At 47.0% G+C, this 17,942-nt stretch overlaps 2 protein-coding genes across 4 annotated transcripts; one reads left to right on the top strand and one right to left on the bottom strand.

Moving 5' to 3' along the window:
• Positions 1 to 1,011: 1,011 nt before the first annotated feature.
• CUNH6orf226 (chromosome unknown C6orf226 homolog) lies at positions 1,012 to 1,581 on the top strand. Its single transcript, XM_032299438.1, has one exon. The coding sequence runs from the start codon at positions 1,055 to 1,057 to the stop codon at positions 1,361 to 1,363; it is 309 nt and encodes a 102-aa protein (XP_032155329.1). The 5' UTR covers positions 1,012 to 1,054; the 3' UTR covers positions 1,364 to 1,581.
• Positions 1,582 to 3,927: 2,346 nt separating this feature from the next.
• On the bottom strand, positions 3,928 to 10,978 carry RPL7L1 (ribosomal protein L7 like 1). 3 transcript variants are annotated; one of them, XM_032299434.1, is made up of 7 exons: positions 10,645 to 10,978; positions 9,638 to 9,743; positions 7,620 to 7,783; positions 6,202 to 6,339; positions 5,446 to 5,555; positions 5,075 to 5,289; positions 3,928 to 4,698 (listed from the first exon to the last, which is right to left on the bottom strand). In XM_032299434.1, exons 1-6 carry the CDS (start codon positions 10,656 to 10,658, stop codon positions 5,081 to 5,083), a joined length of 741 nt encoding a protein of 246 aa, XP_032155325.1. In that variant the 5' UTR covers positions 10,659 to 10,978; the 3' UTR covers positions 3,928 to 4,698; positions 5,075 to 5,080. The 3 variants fall into 3 exon arrangements, with proteins under 3 accessions (XP_032155325.1, XP_032155327.1, XP_032155328.1); XM_032299436.1 differs by having other exon boundaries at positions 7,620 to 7,780; positions 10,645 to 10,903; XM_032299437.1 differs by lacking the exon at positions 6,202 to 6,339.
• Between the last annotated feature and the right edge of the window lie 6,964 nt (positions 10,979 to 17,942).

Below are 17,942 nucleotides of genomic sequence, written 5' to 3'. Positions count from 1 at the left end.
CCTAGTGATCCACCCACCTTGGCCTCCCAAAGTGCTGGGATTACAGGCGTGAGCCACCGCGCTCCTTGGCCGCTTTTGATAATTTAAAAACCTGACTTTCCAAGCAGTCAGAGCAGCTGTAGCACATCTGACCTGCCTTCACTTTCTATGTTCTCTGGGAGCACCAGGAATTGAAGAATGGCAGGAGGTGTGAAGAGAGTGATGTGGCTCTCGCTGGGTGCGGTGGCTAACACCTGTAATCCCTGCACTTTGGGAGGCCGAGGCTGAGGGATCACTTGAGGTCAGGAGTTTGAGACCAGCCTGGCCAACATGGTGAAACTCCGTCTCTACTGAAAATACAAAAATTAGCTGGGCTTGGTGGCATACACCTGTAATCCCAGCTATTAGGGAAGCTGAGGCAGGAGGATCACTTGAATCCAGGAGGCTGCGGTTGCAGTGACCTGAGATGAGGCTGCAGTGCGCTGACATCGTTCCACTGCACTCTGGCCTGGGCGACAGTGAGACTTCGTCTCAAAATAATAATAATAATAATAATAATAATTTATTATTAAGAGAGTAGCGTAGCTTGGTGGCGGTGTCACTCCTGAGGCCCCTCGGAACAACTCTACAGTTATGCTTTGTCCGGTGCTGCGGAGCCTAGAATGGGGATTATCCCCCGCCATGCATTGTACCTGAATCCCTGTAGGCGCGCCTGTGGGTGTGCACAAAAGTGGGCGTGTGCGCGGTGCCTATGCATGTACGGGTCTTTTTGCCTGCAGCGGCGCGTCCGCAGGCACGTTCCGTCCTGTGCTAGCCTTCAGGTTTTGACGCGTCCGTCACTTTTTCTTCTAAAGCACATTCCACGTTGGGCACTCTGGGTTTGGCTAAATCGTGCACGCGTCTAAAGCGTTTCTGCAGGAAGCTGGGTCAGAGCTCTCAAGTGCTCCCCCCGTTCTGGGCAGGCTTGGTACGGTCTACGGCGCCCCTTCCTTTCCCCCCCTCCCCGCCCCTTGGTAGTTGCACCCATTCCGTCCGGAAGTGCTCGCTGCATGCCCGTCAGGCTTCGCGACCGGACATGGAGCGTCCCAGCAGTCCCCAGCGCTCGGCCCCGGCCTCTGCCTCGGTTACCCTGGCGCAGCTCCTGCAGCTGGTTCAGCAGGGCCAGGAGATCCCGGGCCTAGAGAGACGCCACATCGCGGCGATCCACGGCGAACCCACAGCGTCCCGGCTCCCGCGGAGGCCCAAGCCCTGGGAGGCCGCGGATTTGGCTGAGTCCCCTCCTCCGACCCTCAAGATAGGAACGGCCCCGGCCCCGGCCCCGGCGGACCCTGGCTTGGCTGAGGCAACGACTGCACCTTCTTCATGGCAGACAGTGGGGTCCTGAGGTTCGAGGTCCTTTCCAGCGGAGATCTGTAGGGCGTGGCTCCAGTACCCTGAATGCCAGTCAGTTACTCATCTTTTGTTTTCGCCCTGACCTGTCTCAGCTGGACTTGTTCCTGCAACCACCATCGGGGTTTTGTATTTGCATTTCTGGGACATGATACGCAGTTAAGAAAAATTCTGTTTCAGCCCGTATATGTAATAAAAGGTTTGATGATGTAACTTGGGCCCAGAATGACTTTGAAGATACATTAAATAAAGGAAAGCCCAAAACATTTAAATAAGCCAACCAAGACTAAAATCTTGGCTCTTGGAATCAGCTGGATCAGGTAAGGGGCTAGAAAATTAGAACTTTGGAAAGGGTCCACAGCTACCCTGAAATTAGTCCTTTTATGTTAAATACGCCGCCTGGCTCAGTCCACTTACTTTCTCAACACTAGATTTTACTTTCTCTACAAAAGCTAGTGTACCTGGTGCGTGCTGACATGAACATACCCTAAGCCACAGATTACGTAACAGGTCTAGCTTTTCTCAAAAATAAGGATTGTCAAAACTTGTTCAAAGAGTTAGTTATGTCATGGTACATATATACAAGTGCACAAATTTTATAACTTATTTGTATACAATTATAAGTTACAAACTTGTTTTATTATGCTTATTAAAAAAAAACACAAAACTTATTTTTAGTCAACTTACTCCCTTTTATTTTTTTTTGAGATGGAGTCTCTGTCACCAGACTGGAGTGCAGTGGTGCAATCCTGGCTCACTGCAACCTTGCCTCCTGGGTTCAAGCGATTCCCCTGCCTCAGTCTCCCAAGTAGCTGGGATTACAGGCACATGCCACCATGCCCAGCTAATTTTTGTATTTTTAGTAGAGATGGAGTTTCACCATGTTGGTCAGGCTGGTCTCGAACTCCTGACCTGTGATCCGCCCACCTCAGTCTCCCAGGTGTGAGCCACCACGCCAGGCTCTCCCTTTTATTTATTTACCAGCAGTTTGCGCTGACAGAATAAATTACAAACTATTGTTTTGCTTAAACCTTTTAACTACCGTATCAGGCACACAGATTGGAGGATATTAGCTCCCATTTTACAGAGTGGAAACACTGTACCCATATTTACTGTAAGAGCTGAGATATAAGCCTTGGGCTGCCAAAGTCGCAATTTTTTTCCATAACTTTGTAATACATCATTTTAAAGTAATCTGATTTCACAATGTTTTACAGTATAAGATTAACATCTATAGCATCTCTTCTTGGCAGGTTACCTCTGGAGAGAACCAATCTAATTACTTCATAAGCTGGCACATTTTAGGGCAGTTACACCTTTAAGTCCCAGCTATGCTTGAGGAGCCAAAACTGCAGCCAAATTGATCTGATAGGACCAGGGAATAGAATGGTCAGGTTATGTTTCCAAGTTTAACCTAGGCCTGGAGCATCCTTACCAATTGCTCAGATGGCAAGTGGGGGGGGCAACTAAGTGAAGTGAGTAGCAGGAAGAACCACTTGGAGTGGACACTGATGAAAAACATGAGCAGTATCAGACTCAGTTTTCAGGATGAAAACCCCCAGATGCCCAGTTGCTGGTCTTCTATCTGCTATGTCATTACCAGCAGGACAAAGGGCAGTATTTTTGGAGACTAGAATATGCAAGGAAAAAATTAAGCTGCCTGCCTGTATGGGGCCTACAGAGCCAAACAGTGCTAATTTCATCCAAGGCAAACAAAATTGTTCACTCCTTCCTGACCTGGGTTTTAAGGAAGAGTGCTGATCATCAGAGAACCAGGTAATTCTATCCTGAAGCCTAGGGGAAAAAATGGTGGGCATTTCCAAGTTGTAGATGTACAGGGTGCAACACTATCTGCCACCATGAAGAGAAAAAGCTGGCAACACTATCTGCCACCATGAAGGGAAAAAGCTATCTTGGTAAGCTTTTGTCTTCCACAGGACATGGAACCAGACTAGCAAGATCAGGGCCTGCATGACCAATCCTGATTAAAAGCAGGACTTCCTCATATAGGGTACACAAGGGCCAGGAATGGCTGCTTATGCCTGTAATCCCAGCAATTTGGGGAGGCCCAGTTGGGTGGATCACTTGAGGTCAGGAGTTTTGAGACTAGCCTGGCCAATGTGGTGAAACCCTTTCTGTCTCTACCACAAATATAAAAATTAGCTGGGCATGGTGGAGCATGCCTACCAGCTGCTTGAGTGGCTGAGGCAGGAGAATCAATTGAACCCAGTAGGTGGAGGCTGCAGTGAAATGAGATCACACCACTGCACTCCAGCGTAGGCAAGAGATTCTATCTCAAAATAAAGACAAAAACAAAAAAAAACCCATAAGGTGCACAGGTATCTGACAAGGTTCTAAACATCCTAGAACAGCAAGCAAAATTGTGATTGTATATAAGTTTTCCTGGCGAAGGGGTCCTCATTCTCAAATCCTGAGCTTTTAGGAAAAAGTACTAAGCCAGTGTCAGATTGGGATACAAAATCCATCAGACACACTTAGAGCCAGTCAATTCTGAGAGCTCTCAAAGCCATCACTGAAAAGTTGGAACACAGACTCGGAGCAGAGACAAGTAAACATTTATTTTTGTACCTTTCCTCCTATGTGTATTTCAAGTCTTTCTCACAAGGCCCCAGGAATCACCAGATTCAATTATGTCCCTGGGCTTGTCCACTGCTGCAGGAGTCTTAGGGAGCCTTGTACAAATGCTAGAGTTACTCAATTACCAACATTAAACCCTAGAATAAGAGATGCAGCAAAGCAGAACTCCTTCCTCCATGGAATGTGCTGATTTCAGACGAGGCAGCAGCCAATGTAGAAAACGCTGGAATTTTTCCTTGGAACTGGATTGTGATGAGAGGTGCTTGCAATGTACATAAGCTACTGTTTTTTTCTTTTTTTTCTTTTGAAACAGTTTCGCTTGTTGCCTAGGCTAGAGTGCAATGGTGTGATCTTGGCTCACAGCAACCTCTGCTTCCTGGGTTCAAGCGATTCTCCTGCCTCAGCCTCCCGAGTAGCTGGGATTACAGGCATGCGCCACCATGCCTGCTAATTTTTGTATTTTCAGTAGAGGCGGGGTTTTGCCATGTTGGTCAGGCTGGTCTCGAACTCCCGACCTTAGGTGATCCGCCCTCCTCAGCCTCCCCAAAGTACTGGGATTACAGGCATGAGCCACCGCGCCTGGCCAGCTACTGTCTTTTCTTTGACCGTTCCTTTCCAGTTTTTAAAGATAAAGCAGGAAATAATCTTCTCTGAAGATACTTGATACAAATTCTCCAAACCCAAAAACACATGCTTCCACTTCATTGATAAAAATTTATTGCAGTTTGGCACCTAGAGTAATAACAACAGGAATACAATGTAATTTCAAAAAGAGTTAAGATTTCTTCAGCAAAATAGATGATTCACATCTTCAAGTCCTTTTTGCAATCAGTTATTAATATTCTTTCCTCATTTCCATCTAAATGACTACAGCAATAGTTTTTAGTTACTGGACATTTTTAAGCCTGTAACTACTAGGCTATGTATAGCCCCACGTCCTAATCAGACATTCATTGCTCCCAGGTCTCCAACTACTTGTACCCACCTCCTCTTTCCTCCCAATCTCAAGGTTACTCTTAATAATTAGTAAATGCAAAAAGAACTTTTAAAGTGGCAAGGCATGGCCCACCCACAGTCAGTCCAAGAGCAGTTCTCAGCCCTGCCTCACCTGGTTCTAGTTCAGCTGGCGGATAAGCTGATTGATGCGTTCACCCCGATAGCCAGGTGTGCCCATCTCCTTGAGGAAGCCCACTCTATTTTTGGTAGCATGACGGGCCACTGAGAGGTGGAAAGGGCGCAAGAACCATGAGATCTCCTGGAAATGCTTCCCCGGGAAGGCAATTTCATGAATGAGGTCTTCCAAGCAAATGACACCAAACTTCCCTAAGAAACAAAGGCACAGATTCCTTTATTCAATAAGTGTCCAGCATATACTAAGCTGGGCGCTCTGGCAGGCTCTTGGGACCCCAAAAATAATACAACCTGAATCTCACATCAAAAAAATTTTTCTCCAACTGATCCCTAAGCTGCAGCACTCACCCAGGTGCTCCTCAATCACAGTGTTGTCTGTCAGAGGGATGGTCTTATTCTTGACCCTGGCTTGTCCACGTTTCAAAATGAGTTCCCGGACAGACTTCAGATTTGGAAATCTATGTGGGTAAAATAAAGCACAGTTTTCACCAGCACCTGGCACACTACACACCAGTCCTGCAGCCTGGCTGAGAAGGTTGGAGAGGTTTTCCCACCCGCCCCCTTCTCCCTGCCAGCAAGTGTTCTGCAAGCACATGCCAGCTGGGATGCTTGGAAATATTCCTGATTAAGAACTGAAGTGACCCCACTTACATAATTAGAAATTTAAATTTATGGATGTAAATGTTCACCAGAGAAAACATCGCCAACAAAAACAAAACAGAAACCATGTCCTAGCTTAGGGTCTAGGACTCAAGATGGCGCAAGAGCTAGAAATGAAATCCAAGCTTTTGTTGAGTTTCAATGTTTGAGCAATACTACTCTTACACAAGCACTGCCCTTAGCTCTGCTTTAAGACTTCCAAGAACAATCTCTGCTTGATCCAGCCTTAGCCTATAACTGAAGCAGCCCTACTATAGCACTGTTAAGACCCCTCCCTACCCCGTGTGCTATGGTTCTTACAGCTACCTGCTGATTTCAGGGTGACTGTGGTCACAGCAAAATGTTCCTTCTACAGCAACATGAACCCTGGAGAGCAAGACCCAGTGCACCCTAACACACTGAAATAGAAATCTAATGTGAATTCACACTGGAAATCTTACTCACCCCCAGGTCACATAAGGTTCCACTATACGCAGCATTTTTAGGTTCTGGGGAGTGACTTTTACAAAGACACCACTAAAAATTTTCTTTAGGCGAAGTCTTGCAATGGTTCTCTGCACCAGTAAACTCACACCATCAATCCTGAAATGAATAGCAAAAGAAGTCAGACAGACTCCCTCCAATTTATGTCAGTCCAGCAAGCACAATATGCAAGGTCACTACACTGGGTATCTGGAGTAAGACCATGCCTTAAAGAGCTCAGTTTAGTAGGAGGTGGTTATGAAAACATATCCTTTCATGATGTGGAGCAATGCCTGGAGTGCTATGAAAACACAGAGAAAGTCCCTGAATTTGTGTGTTTTTCAGGGGTGAGGGGAGTGGTAGATCTACGCATGTCCAGCTAAGGAAGATGGACGTGCTTGTCCGGGCGGTAAAAGCTACTGAGGATTTTTTTTTTGAGACAGAGTCTCACTCTGCCACCTAGGCTGGAGTGCAATGATGCCATCTTGGCTCACTGCAACCTCTGTCTCCTGGGTTCAAGCAATTCTTCTGCCTTAGCCTCCTGAGCAGCTGAAACTACAGGCGTGCACCACCATGCCCAGCTAATTTTTGTATTTTCAGTAGAGATGGGGTTTTGCCATGTTGACCAGAATGGTCTTGATCTCTTGACTTCGTGCTCTGCCCGCCTTGGCCTCCCAAAGTGCTGGGATTACAGGCATAAGCCATCGTGCCTAGCCACTACTGAAGATTTTAAGCAGAAGCACCACCACCAGATTTCCTTCTGACAATCACCAAGGGCGGTGTATGGGACAGATCAGAGCGTGACACTAGAGACAAGGAAATCCAGGAGGAAGGTTAATACAATAGTCTAGGAAAAATATGTGCAGTGGCAGAGGGCCACAAAGGACAGAGCTCATAAATATGCAAAAGCCACAGGGTGATTGGGTAGGGGAAACAGCAAGAAATAGAGTTGTACAAAGGGGTGGGGATGGGGTCAGGAAAGTTCCACTAAATGAGGAAAAATATCTCCCCTTTAAAGAATACGCTTCATCCACTTGGCCTTGTTTCAGTTCCTAGAATGATCTCCCCACCTCAGGACTTTAGCACGTATGACTACAAAGTCTCCCAACACCGGTGAACGCCTTTCACATCTTTCAGGTCTCCGGCTGAAGTTCCTGCTTTAGAGAGGGTGTCCTCAACCCATCTCCCTAGTGAGCACTTTATCCTCACATCACTTATTTCCAAGCCTATCTAAGAAGGTCTTCCAATACTGCAGACTAAATTGTGCTTAACCCTGACATCCTAGCACAACTTGCCTGAGTGGCTTGGGGCCTAATATCTTATCTCCCTAGAAATGGGTCTAAAGTTTAACCAGCAGTTTGCCCCAGCCTCATGCAATTAGGAAGACACCAGTTCCTTACCTTTCAATGCGTACGACAAAGGCCAAAGAATGTTTATCTGGCAATTCCAAGGCGTGAGGCTTCACTTCCAGTCGTCTGACACGCACCTTGTCACGTGTCTGCCGCCAGGAATCATGTAGGAATGATTCTAATCGCTTAAACCTGGGCCCTTTTCCTTTCTTCTGCTACAGAGAAGACAGACCGTCATCACCATTATCATTTTGTGCCTCCATACATTTTTACTTTCAGAACAGTAATTCATGAGTGACAACTGATAGAGCTTTTTCCCTGTGTTCTACAATGGGGAGCAAAGCAAGATCCTCTGTTTTCATATAAAGGAAAAATTAGAAACCAAAGTAAAGGTGGAGTAGAGAAAACTTGGGAATTATTGGGAAAAATAATTAACAAACAAAAAATTAATTTACATGCTATTAATTAATGTTTACTAACAAGTTTCCTTAACAAACTCAACTCCAGCATTTTGCCGGCAGGTGTTAAATATTTGCTAAAGGAAGACATGAACCATATACACTTGGAGCCCTGCATCTGCAATTCTACCAATCCCAGATGTAAAATATCTCAGAGGAGCCCACATGCAGTGGCTCACCCAGTAGTCCCAGCTACTCAGGAGGCTGAGGCGGGAGGATCTTTTGAACCCAGGAATTCAGGGCTGCAATGAGCTATGATCCTGCCACTACACTTTAGCCTGGGCAACAGAAGATGTCCTCACTCCTTTTTTTTTTTCAAGATAGAGTCTCATTCTGCTGCCCAGGCTGGAGTGCAGTGGTACAACCTCAGCTCACTGCAACCTCTGCTTCCTGGGTTCAAGCAATTCTTCTGCCTCAGCCTCCCGGTCAAAGACCTCACTCCTAAGAAAAAAAAAAAAAAAAAAAAGGCCAGATGCGGTGGCTCACGCCTGTAATCCTAGCTTTGGGAGGCTGAGGTGGGCAGATCACCTGAGGTCAGAGTTAAGAGACCAGCCTGGCGTGGTGGCAGACACCTAAAATCCCAGCCACTGGAGATGCTGAGACAGGGGAATTGCTTGAACCCGGGAGGTGCAGTGAGCTGAGATGCCACTTCACTGTAGCCTGGGTGAAAGAGGAAAAATCCGTCTCAAAACAAAAAACAAAAAATCAGGGGGAAAAATATGAGGCCAGGCGGGGTGGCTCAGGCCTGTAATCCCAGCACTTTGGGAGGCCAGTGGGTAGATCACTTGAGGCCAGGAGTTTGAGACCAGTGTGGCTAACATGTCAAAACACCACTACTGAAAATACAAAAATTAGCTGGTGGCCGGGAGGGGTGGCTCATGCCTGTAATTGAAGCACTTTGGGAAGCTGAGGTGGGCAGATCATTTGAGTCCAGTAGTTGGAGACCGGCTTGGCCGACATGGTGAAACCCCGCCTCTACTAAAAATACAAAACTTAGCCCAGCACAATGGTGCATCCTGGTAATCCCAGCTATTTGGGAGGCTGAGGCAGGAGAATCGCTTGAACCCAGGAGGCGGAGGTTTCGGTGAGCCAAGACAGCATCACTGCACCCCAGCCTGGGTGACTCAGTGAAACTCTATCTCAAAAATAAAATAAAATAAAATAAAAAAAGTCGGGTGTGGAGGTGCATGCCTGTAATCCTAGCTACTCGGCTGGCTGAGGCAGGGGAATTGCTTGAGCCCAGGAGGCAGAGGTTGCAGTGAGATTCTGCCACTGCACTAGAGCCTGGGCAAGAGTAAGACTCTTGCCTCAAAAAAAAAAAAAAAAAAAAAAAAAAAAAAGCTATTAATCCAGAGATGATTTAAACCACACGGGCAGGAGTATAGATTGTATGCAAATACTACAACCATTTTATATAAGGGACTTCAGCAGTGTCAGATTTAGGCATCTGTGGTCCTGGAACCAACCCCTTAAGGATACTGTGGGATGACTATACCTAGTTTGTCAAACCGTTGCCGGGAACTTGTCAATACCAAATACAGTCCAACACATGCTGGATAAAACTCACCAAATGCAAATTCTAATTACTTCCTCTTGGTTCCCCACCATTACCTCCTTCTTTGCCAAAAGTGCCTGCTTTGCCTGAGTGGCTTTGAGGGCTTGATAAGCCTTCCTCTTTTTCAGGAGATTTTCTGGAACCAAAGGGATTTTTCTTTGCCTGATGCAGAAAATTGGGATCAGAGATAACATTTAGAAAAGGAACATTCGGCCGGGCGCGGTGGCTCAAGTCTGTAACCCCAGCACTTATCACCTGAGGTCAGGAGTTCAAAACCAGCCTGACCAACATGGTGAAACCTTGTCTCTACTAAAAATACAAAAATTAGCCAGGCGTGGTGGCGCACGCCTGTAATCCCAGCTACTCTCGAGGCTGAGCAGTAGAATCACTTGAACCCGGGAAGCGGAGGTTCCAGTGAGCCGAGATCGCGCCACTGCACTCCACCCTAGGCGACAGAGCAAGACTCATCTCAAAGCAAAAACAACAAAATAGAAAACGAACATTCAATGGATTCCCAAACCAATTCAATATACCGGGCTTCAGGGAACATTACTGTTTTCAAGTGTCTGAAGATTCCCCTGAAGCCTGTGGTTTCTGACTCCAGCCCTCAAAATGTACCCCTAATATTCACTCACCCCCAAAGCCTCAGAAAGTAATGAAGACTTTGGCCCTGAGTTCCTGTAAGTTAACAGGGTGTTCACTGCCACAACTCTTTATAGGCACTAGCAGCGATGAGTCTAGTAAAACCCCACGGGGTTGGGGAGGGTGGAGATCTATCTGCAGGGTCAGATAGGTCAGATACTTGTTAAACTGGGTCAATTCCACTGTGGCACTCCAGCCCGCTGCCTGAAGTCAATCCTCGCCTCTCTAGATAACCCGAATTTGACCGCCGTCCCCTCTCTTCTCCGCCCCAAAGCTACGGCTCCTCATCCCAAACCTTTGTAAACTGTGGCCTTTTCTATTCCTAGAGCCCACAAGAATCCGCCAGCGAAGCATAAACACCGTGGATGGCACCAGATACTCAAGACCCAACTCCCAAGAATTCAAAGCCCCACTCACTCACTCTTGCTCCGCCATCTTTCCGGTGTAGCAGCTACTGATCTTGCGCAATCCCACCACGTGGGGAAAACAGCACTCGCGCTGTTTACTTGACCATAGAGATGTCTGCTCTAGCTCAGGCTGGAGGACCCAAACAGCCAGCTTCCACTTAGGAGCAGTGAGCCGCTGAGGTCCAGCTAACCACAATTCCTGCCAAAAGTTGCAGGGCTTCCAAGCTTTTTAGAGCCTGTGTCATTTTCAAAACTCAGCCCTTTTCTTGTAAGTTAGTTTCATCATACTGACGGATTGGCGGTGGACAATAAAGCGCTTACTGCAATGTACTTCCGGCTTCCGCTCTAGCTACGGCGCCGCACTTCCGGCGTGGCTCTGCTGCGCGTTTCCGGGCTGGAGGACTGGCAAACTCCGCGAAGCGTTATCGCTCTGTGGAAAGACTTGGAGGCTATGGCTTTGGCTCTCACATGTAGGTGGAAGTGTTTGTTGAGGGCTTAAGATTGGTAAAGAAGGTAGCTGCAATTGCGTCTGCTTGGCTTCGTCGATGGGTCCTTAAACACGTTATTTAACCCCTCTATACTGCGGGTTCATTACCCATAAAGTGGGTATGCAGTAATAATAGATCTACCTAATGGCGTTACGCGGATTACTGGAGATTCTCTATATAAAGCGCTTAGCACAGTGTCTGCCTGTTACTATTACTGTTGGACCGAAAACTGCAACATGCTTCCTTGCCATATAAAACCGTTATACAGGCCAGGTGCGGTGGCTCACGCCTGTAATTCCAGCACTTTGGGAGTCCGAGGCGGGCGGATCACCTGAGGTCAGGAGTTCGAGACCAGCCTGACCAACATGGAGAAACCCTGTCTCGGGTGGAGGTTGCAGTGAGCCAAGATCGCACCACTGCACACCAGCCTGGGCGACAGAGCAAGACTCCGTATCATAAATAAATAAATCCGTTATACAGCTCTCATAGCCTGGAATATGTGTTCTTCCCTCCCGGTCTATATAAAAGCCTGAAAAACAGTAGGCCGGGCGTGGTGCTTACACCTGTAATCCCAGCACTCTGGGAGGCCAAGGCAGTGGATCACTTGAAGTCAGGAGTTGGAGACCAGTCTGACCAACATGGTGAAACCCTGTCTCTACTAAAAATGAGCTGGGCATGGTGGCTCGCGCCTGAAGTACCAGCTACTAGGGAGGCTGAGGTAGGAGAGTCGATGGAACCCGGGAGACCCGGGAGGGGGAGGCTGCATGAGCCGAGTCTGCTCCAGTGCACTCCAGCCTGGACGACAAAGAGAGACTGTCTCAAAAAAAATTTAAAAAAAGTTTTTAAGTTTCTTTATAAATTAAAAATTCTGAAAAACAACACAAGTCCTGTCATCTCTGGAAACCTCCAGAGCAGCGCTTCTCAAGCATGAATATTGAATAGGAGTTATCTGAAGATTGTACTAAAATACAGATTTTTTTTTTTTTTTTTTTTTTTTTTTTTTTTTGAGTCGGAGTTTCGCTCTTGTTACCCAGGCCGGAGTGCAATGGCGCGATCTCGGCTCACCGCAACCTCCGCCTCCTGGGTTCAGGCAATTCTCCTGCCTCAGCCTCCTGAGTAGCTGGCATTACAGGCATGTGCCACCATGCCCAGCTAATTTTTTGTATTTTTAGTAGAGACGGGGTTTCACCATGTTGACCAGGAGGGTCTCGATCTCTTGACCTCGTGATCCACCCGCCTCGGCCTTCCAAAGTGCTGGGATTACAGGCGTGAGCCACCGTGCCCGGCCTAAAATACAGATTTTTATTCAGGAGGCTGGGTGGGGAGTTGATATTCTGCATTTTTAACAGGCTTCAGAGTGATGCTGGTGCTACTGGTCTATGGGCTGGCTAGTAAGACTCTAGAGAGTCTGAATTCCCTCAGCACATTATTATATTTTTAATATTTCTTCCAGGTGATACTCGGAGGGCAGGAACCATGCCTGCTTACTCACCACTGATCCTAAGGCTCTAGCACCAATTTCTCGATTTTGGCACTGTTGATACTGATAATTGGTGGCAGCTGAAGGCATCGTATTGCCATGTAACTAGTCCAACCAGAAAGAGTGCCGTGGGCAGAGGTCATTATCTGATGAATAAATGTCAGGACAACACAGTCTTCAGGGTCACGCACTGAAAGAGGAAGGCTCATTCTCTTTGAGCACCTTACCATGTGTCTTCATAAAGAAGCAAAACACAAGGGTCACTAAAGTGTAAGACATCCACTAAATAGTAAACCAAAAAGCAGAAAGTTAATGTTTTGTGATTTCTCCTGTCTAGGGATAAAAGGTAGATTCTGAGGTACCACTAATATTAAGAGGAGGAGGAATTTTAGGGTTAACAATACTCCAGCCGGGCGCTGATGGCTCACATCTGTAATTTCAGCACTTTGGGAGGCTGAGGCGGGTGGATCACTTGAACTCAGGATTTCAAGACCAGCCTCGGCAACATGGCAAAACAAAACCCCATTTCTACTAAAAATACAAAAATTAGCCAGGTGTGGTGGCGCATGCCTATAGTCCCAGCTACTTGGCAGGCTGAGGCAGGAGAATCACTTGAACCTGGAAAGCAAAAGTTGCTGTGAGCTTAGATTGCACCACTGACTCCAGCCTGGGTGACAAAGCAAGAGCAGGTCAAAACTCCCGTGCTGATCAGTAGTGGGATCGCGCCTGTAAATAGCCACTGCACTCCAGACTGGGCAACATAGCGAGACCCTGTCTCTTTAAAACAAACAAACAAAACAAAGCAAAGCACCAGTATTTCAAGGCTGAATGGGATTGAGGCCAGGATTCAGGAAATGGTTTTCCACTGCCAGCAGATGGTGCTAGGACAGTACTTATTCGCAATGGCAAAGCCGTTACTCCACCAGACTGACCCAGGGAAAAAGGAGCCCTCCTCTTCAATTAAACAATTATTCACTAATTGAATATGTGTTTACTGAGCATTCAGCATGTGCCCTAGATCTTTTTTTCAAAGTGAGGTTACTGAGGCTGGGCATGGTGGCTCATGCCTGTAATCCCAGCACTATGAGAGGCCGAGATAGGTGGATCACCTGAGGTCAGAAGCTTAAGACCAGCCTGGCCAACATGGTGAAACCCCATCTCTACTGAAATACAAAATTAGCCAGGTGTGGTGGCGCATGCCTGTAACCCCAGCTACTTGGAAGGCTGAGGCACAAGAATCGCTCGAGTCTGGGAGGCAGAGGCTGCAGTTGAGCTGAGATCATGCCACTGCACTCCAACCTGGGGAACAAAGTGAGACCCTGTCTCCAAAAAAAAAAAAAAAAAAAAAAAATTCCCAGTCCTCTTGTGAACTTGTCTCTTCATCATGTACAGTTGGGCGGCTGGGGGGAGTATGTCAAATCCCAATGCGTGCCCTCCAATACTTAAATTGAAGGAGTCTTGGGAAGATCTTTTCAACTTTTTTCATACCCCATTGGGAGTGGGCATGAGATGCTAAATTTCTCTGTGATTTTGAATTTTGAGCAGAGTGATGATGGAATGAAGTACAAGATTTGAGACAAGACTTTTTTTTTTTTTTTTGGAGACAGAGTCTTGCTCTGATGCCCAGGCTGGAGTGCAGTGTCGTGATCTCAGCTCACCGCAACTGCCACATTCTAGGTTCAAGCAGTTCTCCTGCTTCAGCCTCTAGAGTAGCTAGGATTACAGGTGCCCACCACCATGCCCGGCTAATTTTTGTATTTTTAGTAGAGACAAAGTTTCACCATGTTGGTCAGGCTGCTTTTGAACTCCTGACCTCCGGTGATCCACCCGCCTTAGCCTCCCAAAGTGCTGGGACTACAGGTGTGAGCCAACATGCCCGGCTGGTTATGGGTATATTTGTATGTAACAATTTTGGAAGCATATATGAAAAAGTGCTGATGGGGGTCTTTTGGGAGATAGTAGTAGGGTCTGGAATGGGAGGAAAACTTTAGCCCTTTGTTTACCACATATGTATTAGTTTAAAAAAAAGCTCTGAGTCAGGTTGATGGCTCACATCTGTAATCCCAGCACTTTGGGAGGCCCAGGTGGGTGGATCACTTGAGCTCAAGAGTTTGAGACCAGCCTGGGCAACATGGTGCAACCCCATCTGTACAAAAATATAAATATTAGGCTGGGTGCAGTGGCTCACACCTGTAATCACAGTACTTTTGGAGGCCAAGGCGGGTGGATCACTTGATACCAGGAATTTGAGATCAGCCTGGGCAACGTGGTGAAACCCCATTTCTACTGAAAATATAAAAAATTAGCCAGGCGTGATGGTGCACACCTATAGTCACAGCTACTTGAGCGGCTGAGGTGGGAGGATCGCTTTAGCCTGGAGGGTCAAGGCTGTAGTGAGCTGAGGTCTGCCACTGCACTCCAACCTGGGCAACAGGAGTGAGACCCTGTCTTGACAGACAGACAGACAGACAGACAGACAGACAGATAGATAGACAGATGGCTGGGTGTGGTGGCTCACGCCTGTAATGCCAACACTTTAGGAGGCTGAGGTGGGTGGATCACTTGAGGTCAGGCATTCAAGACCAGCCTAGTCAACATGGTGAAACCCCATCTCTGCTACAAAAAAAAAAAAATACAAAAATTATCTGGGTGTGGTGGTGGGTGCCCATAATCCCAGCTACTCAGGAGGCTGAGGCGGGAGGACAGGTTGAGCCTGGGAGGCAGAGGTTACAGTGAACAGAGATTGTACCACTGCACTCCAGCCTGGTGACAGAGCCAGACCTTGTCTCAAAAAGAAAAAGAAAGCTCTGTAAGTAATTGGATTTTTGTGGTTCTCTAAACTGGCTCCAGAATCCCTTTCCTAACATGTCCCTGAATAATTTCAGTATTCTCTGTGCTTCTGGACTATTTGGAATCCTACTCTTTTTACTTAAAGCAAAGCTGTGCACCCAACACACCCTGAGGGGAACTCTATCTGCAATTTCCCGTCTTCTCCATCCTCTTTCTTGGGTTAAGACACTTCTTTTTTTTTTTTTTTTTTTTTTTTTGGGTTGGGGTTTTTCGCTTTTTTTACCCAGGCTGGAGTGCAATGGCGCGATCTCGGCTCACCGCAACCTCCGCCTCCTGGGTTCAGGCAATTCTCCTGCCTCAGCCTCCTGAGTAGCTGGGATTACAGGCACGCGCCACCATGCCCAGCTAATTTTTTGTATTTTTAGTAGAGACGGGGTTTCACCATGTTGACCAGGATGGTCTCGATCTCTTGACCTCGTGATCCACCCGCCTCGGCCTCCCAAAGTGCTGGGATTACAGGCTTGAGCCACCGCGCCCGGCTAAGACACTTCTTGCAGTCAGCTAGCTTCATTTTGCTTCAAGCTTTGCTTGCGTTCTTGGAGAGTGACAAGATGTTATTAGGAAGCAGGTAGGAAGGAGGTTAGTATGAGAGCAGTGGATGAACCTGGAGTTGAGGAAGACAACGTGGACAACAGCTTTTGATCCTGATGAAAAACAAGCAGACGGTAGCAAAAGTGGGAAGGAAGGGAGAAAACAGGTGAGGGGCAGCAGCCTTTTGAGACTCGAGGATAGACAGGAAAGCTGGGGTAGGAAGGTGAAAGTATGTAGCAGGTAAGACTAAAAGCAAACCAGAACAACCCAAACTTCTGAATTATTTCAAGGATAATGGAACATGGCTCTTTTTACTTTTTTTTTTTTTTTTTTTTGAGATGGAGTCTCACTCTGTCAGCCAGGTGGGAGTGCAGTGGCATGATCTCAGCTCACTGCGACCTCCACCTCCCGGTTTCAAGTGATTCTCCTGCCTCAGCCTGAGTAGCTGGGACTACAGGCTTGTGCCACCACGCCTAGGTAATTTTTTGTATTTTTAGTAGAGGTGAGGTTTTGCCATGTTGGCCAGGCTGGTCTTGAACTCCTGACCTCAGGTGATCTGCCTGCCTCAGCTTGGATTACAGGCATGAGCCACCGCGTCTGACCCGCTCTTTTTACTTTCTATAGGCCTTCAGTAACACACTTTAAATTAATTAATTAATTGAGACAGAGTCTTACTCTGTCACTCAGGCTGGAGTGTAGTAGACGATCTCGGCTCACTGCAGTCTCTGCCTCCCAGGTTCTAGCAGTTCTTCAGCCTCAGCCTCCTGAGTAGCTGGGATTATGGGCACCTGCCACCACGCCCAGATAATTTTTGTATTTTTTTCTTTTTTTAGCTGAGACGGGGTTTCACCATGTTGACCAGGCTGGTCTTGAACTCCTGACCTCAGGTCATCCACCCACGTTGGCCTCCCAAAGTGCTGGGATTACAGGCGTGAGCCACCTTGACTGGCCTTAGTAACCCACTTTAGACCCTAAGAAGTAGGGGCCAAGGCAAAGACACCGTGACTGAGAGTTAAGTTGTATAAAGATACGTGATTATGTGACAGATGGAGTATGAAAACCCATTTCCACATTCTGCTGCCAAAGGCATTTTTTGCCCACCCAGTTGAACTGCTTTCCTTGACCTTCATAGAAGTAATTTTTTCCCAAGGAACTTCTTGCCTTTGCAATTGGTTTCAAAGGACAGACTCCAGCACATACCCAAGAGTAATACAAATCAGGGTTTCTTTTTTTGAGACGGAGTCTCACTCTTATCACCCAGGCTGGAGTGCAGTGGTGCAGTCTCGGCTCATTGCAACCTCCGCCTCCAGGGTTCAAGTGATTCTCCTGTCTTAGCTTCCCGAGTAGCTGGGACTACAGGTGCACCATGCTCAGCTAATTTTTGTATTTTTAGTAGAGATGGGGTTTCACCAAATTGGTCAGGCTGATCTCAGACTCCTCACCTTCAGTAATCCTCCTGCCTTGGCATCCCAAAGTTCTGGGATTATAGGCATGAGCCACCATGCCCGGCCTGAGTTTCTTGTAAAGGTCTTTTACCTGCAGCAGTGTAGGCAGGCAGGTCATATTATAGAATCCACTTTATACTACATATGTGCTCCTGCCATTTGTGAGCATACGGAACCAGATTTCTCCACATAATTAACAATTTAATTACAAAAGTCTTTTATATTTGTTACTGAAGAAAGTATATATTTTTTTCTCAAGTATAACTTAGGAAACTACTAAGAACCAGGGCATGGAAATGTAAATTACAGCTCTCTGTGCAATTTATAGTGGCAGTTCAGATGAATTTTATTTTTTGAGACAGGGTCTTGTTCTGTCACCCAGGCTGGAGTGCAGTAGCATGATCATGGCTCACCGCAGCCTTGAACTGGGCTCAAGCAATCCTCTGGCCTCAGCCTCCTGAGTAGTTGGGCCTATAGGCGTGTGCCACCATGCCTGGCTAATTTTTTTTTTTGAGACG

Source organism: Sapajus apella, unplaced genomic scaffold (assembly GCF_009761245.1).
Source record: "Sapajus apella isolate SASKATOON/1434 unplaced genomic scaffold, GSC_monkey_1.0 scaffold41, whole genome shotgun sequence".
In the NCBI taxonomy this organism is placed as follows: Eukaryota; Metazoa; Chordata; class Mammalia; order Primates; family Cebidae; genus Sapajus; species Sapajus apella.
This window is presented reverse-complemented; position numbering and strand designations above follow the sequence as displayed.

What these genes read in the sequence shown, in the direction of transcription:
- CUNH6orf226 (XM_032299438.1), top strand. Translation starts at nt 1,055, where the DNA reads ATGGAGCGTCCCAGCAGTCCCCAGCGCTCGGCCCCGGCCTCTGCCTCG.
- RPL7L1 (XM_032299434.1), bottom strand. An exon ending in TTTGTCGTACGCATTGAAAG is followed by an intron (nt 6,340 to 7,619) that starts GTAAGGAACTGG and finishes TATTCATTTCAG; the next exon opens with GATTGATGGTGTGAGTTTAC. An exon ending in TGTGATTGAGGAGCACCTGG is followed by an intron (nt 5,290 to 5,445) that starts GTGAGTGCTGCA and finishes TTTGTTTCTTAG; the next exon opens with GGAAGTTTGGTGTCATTTGC.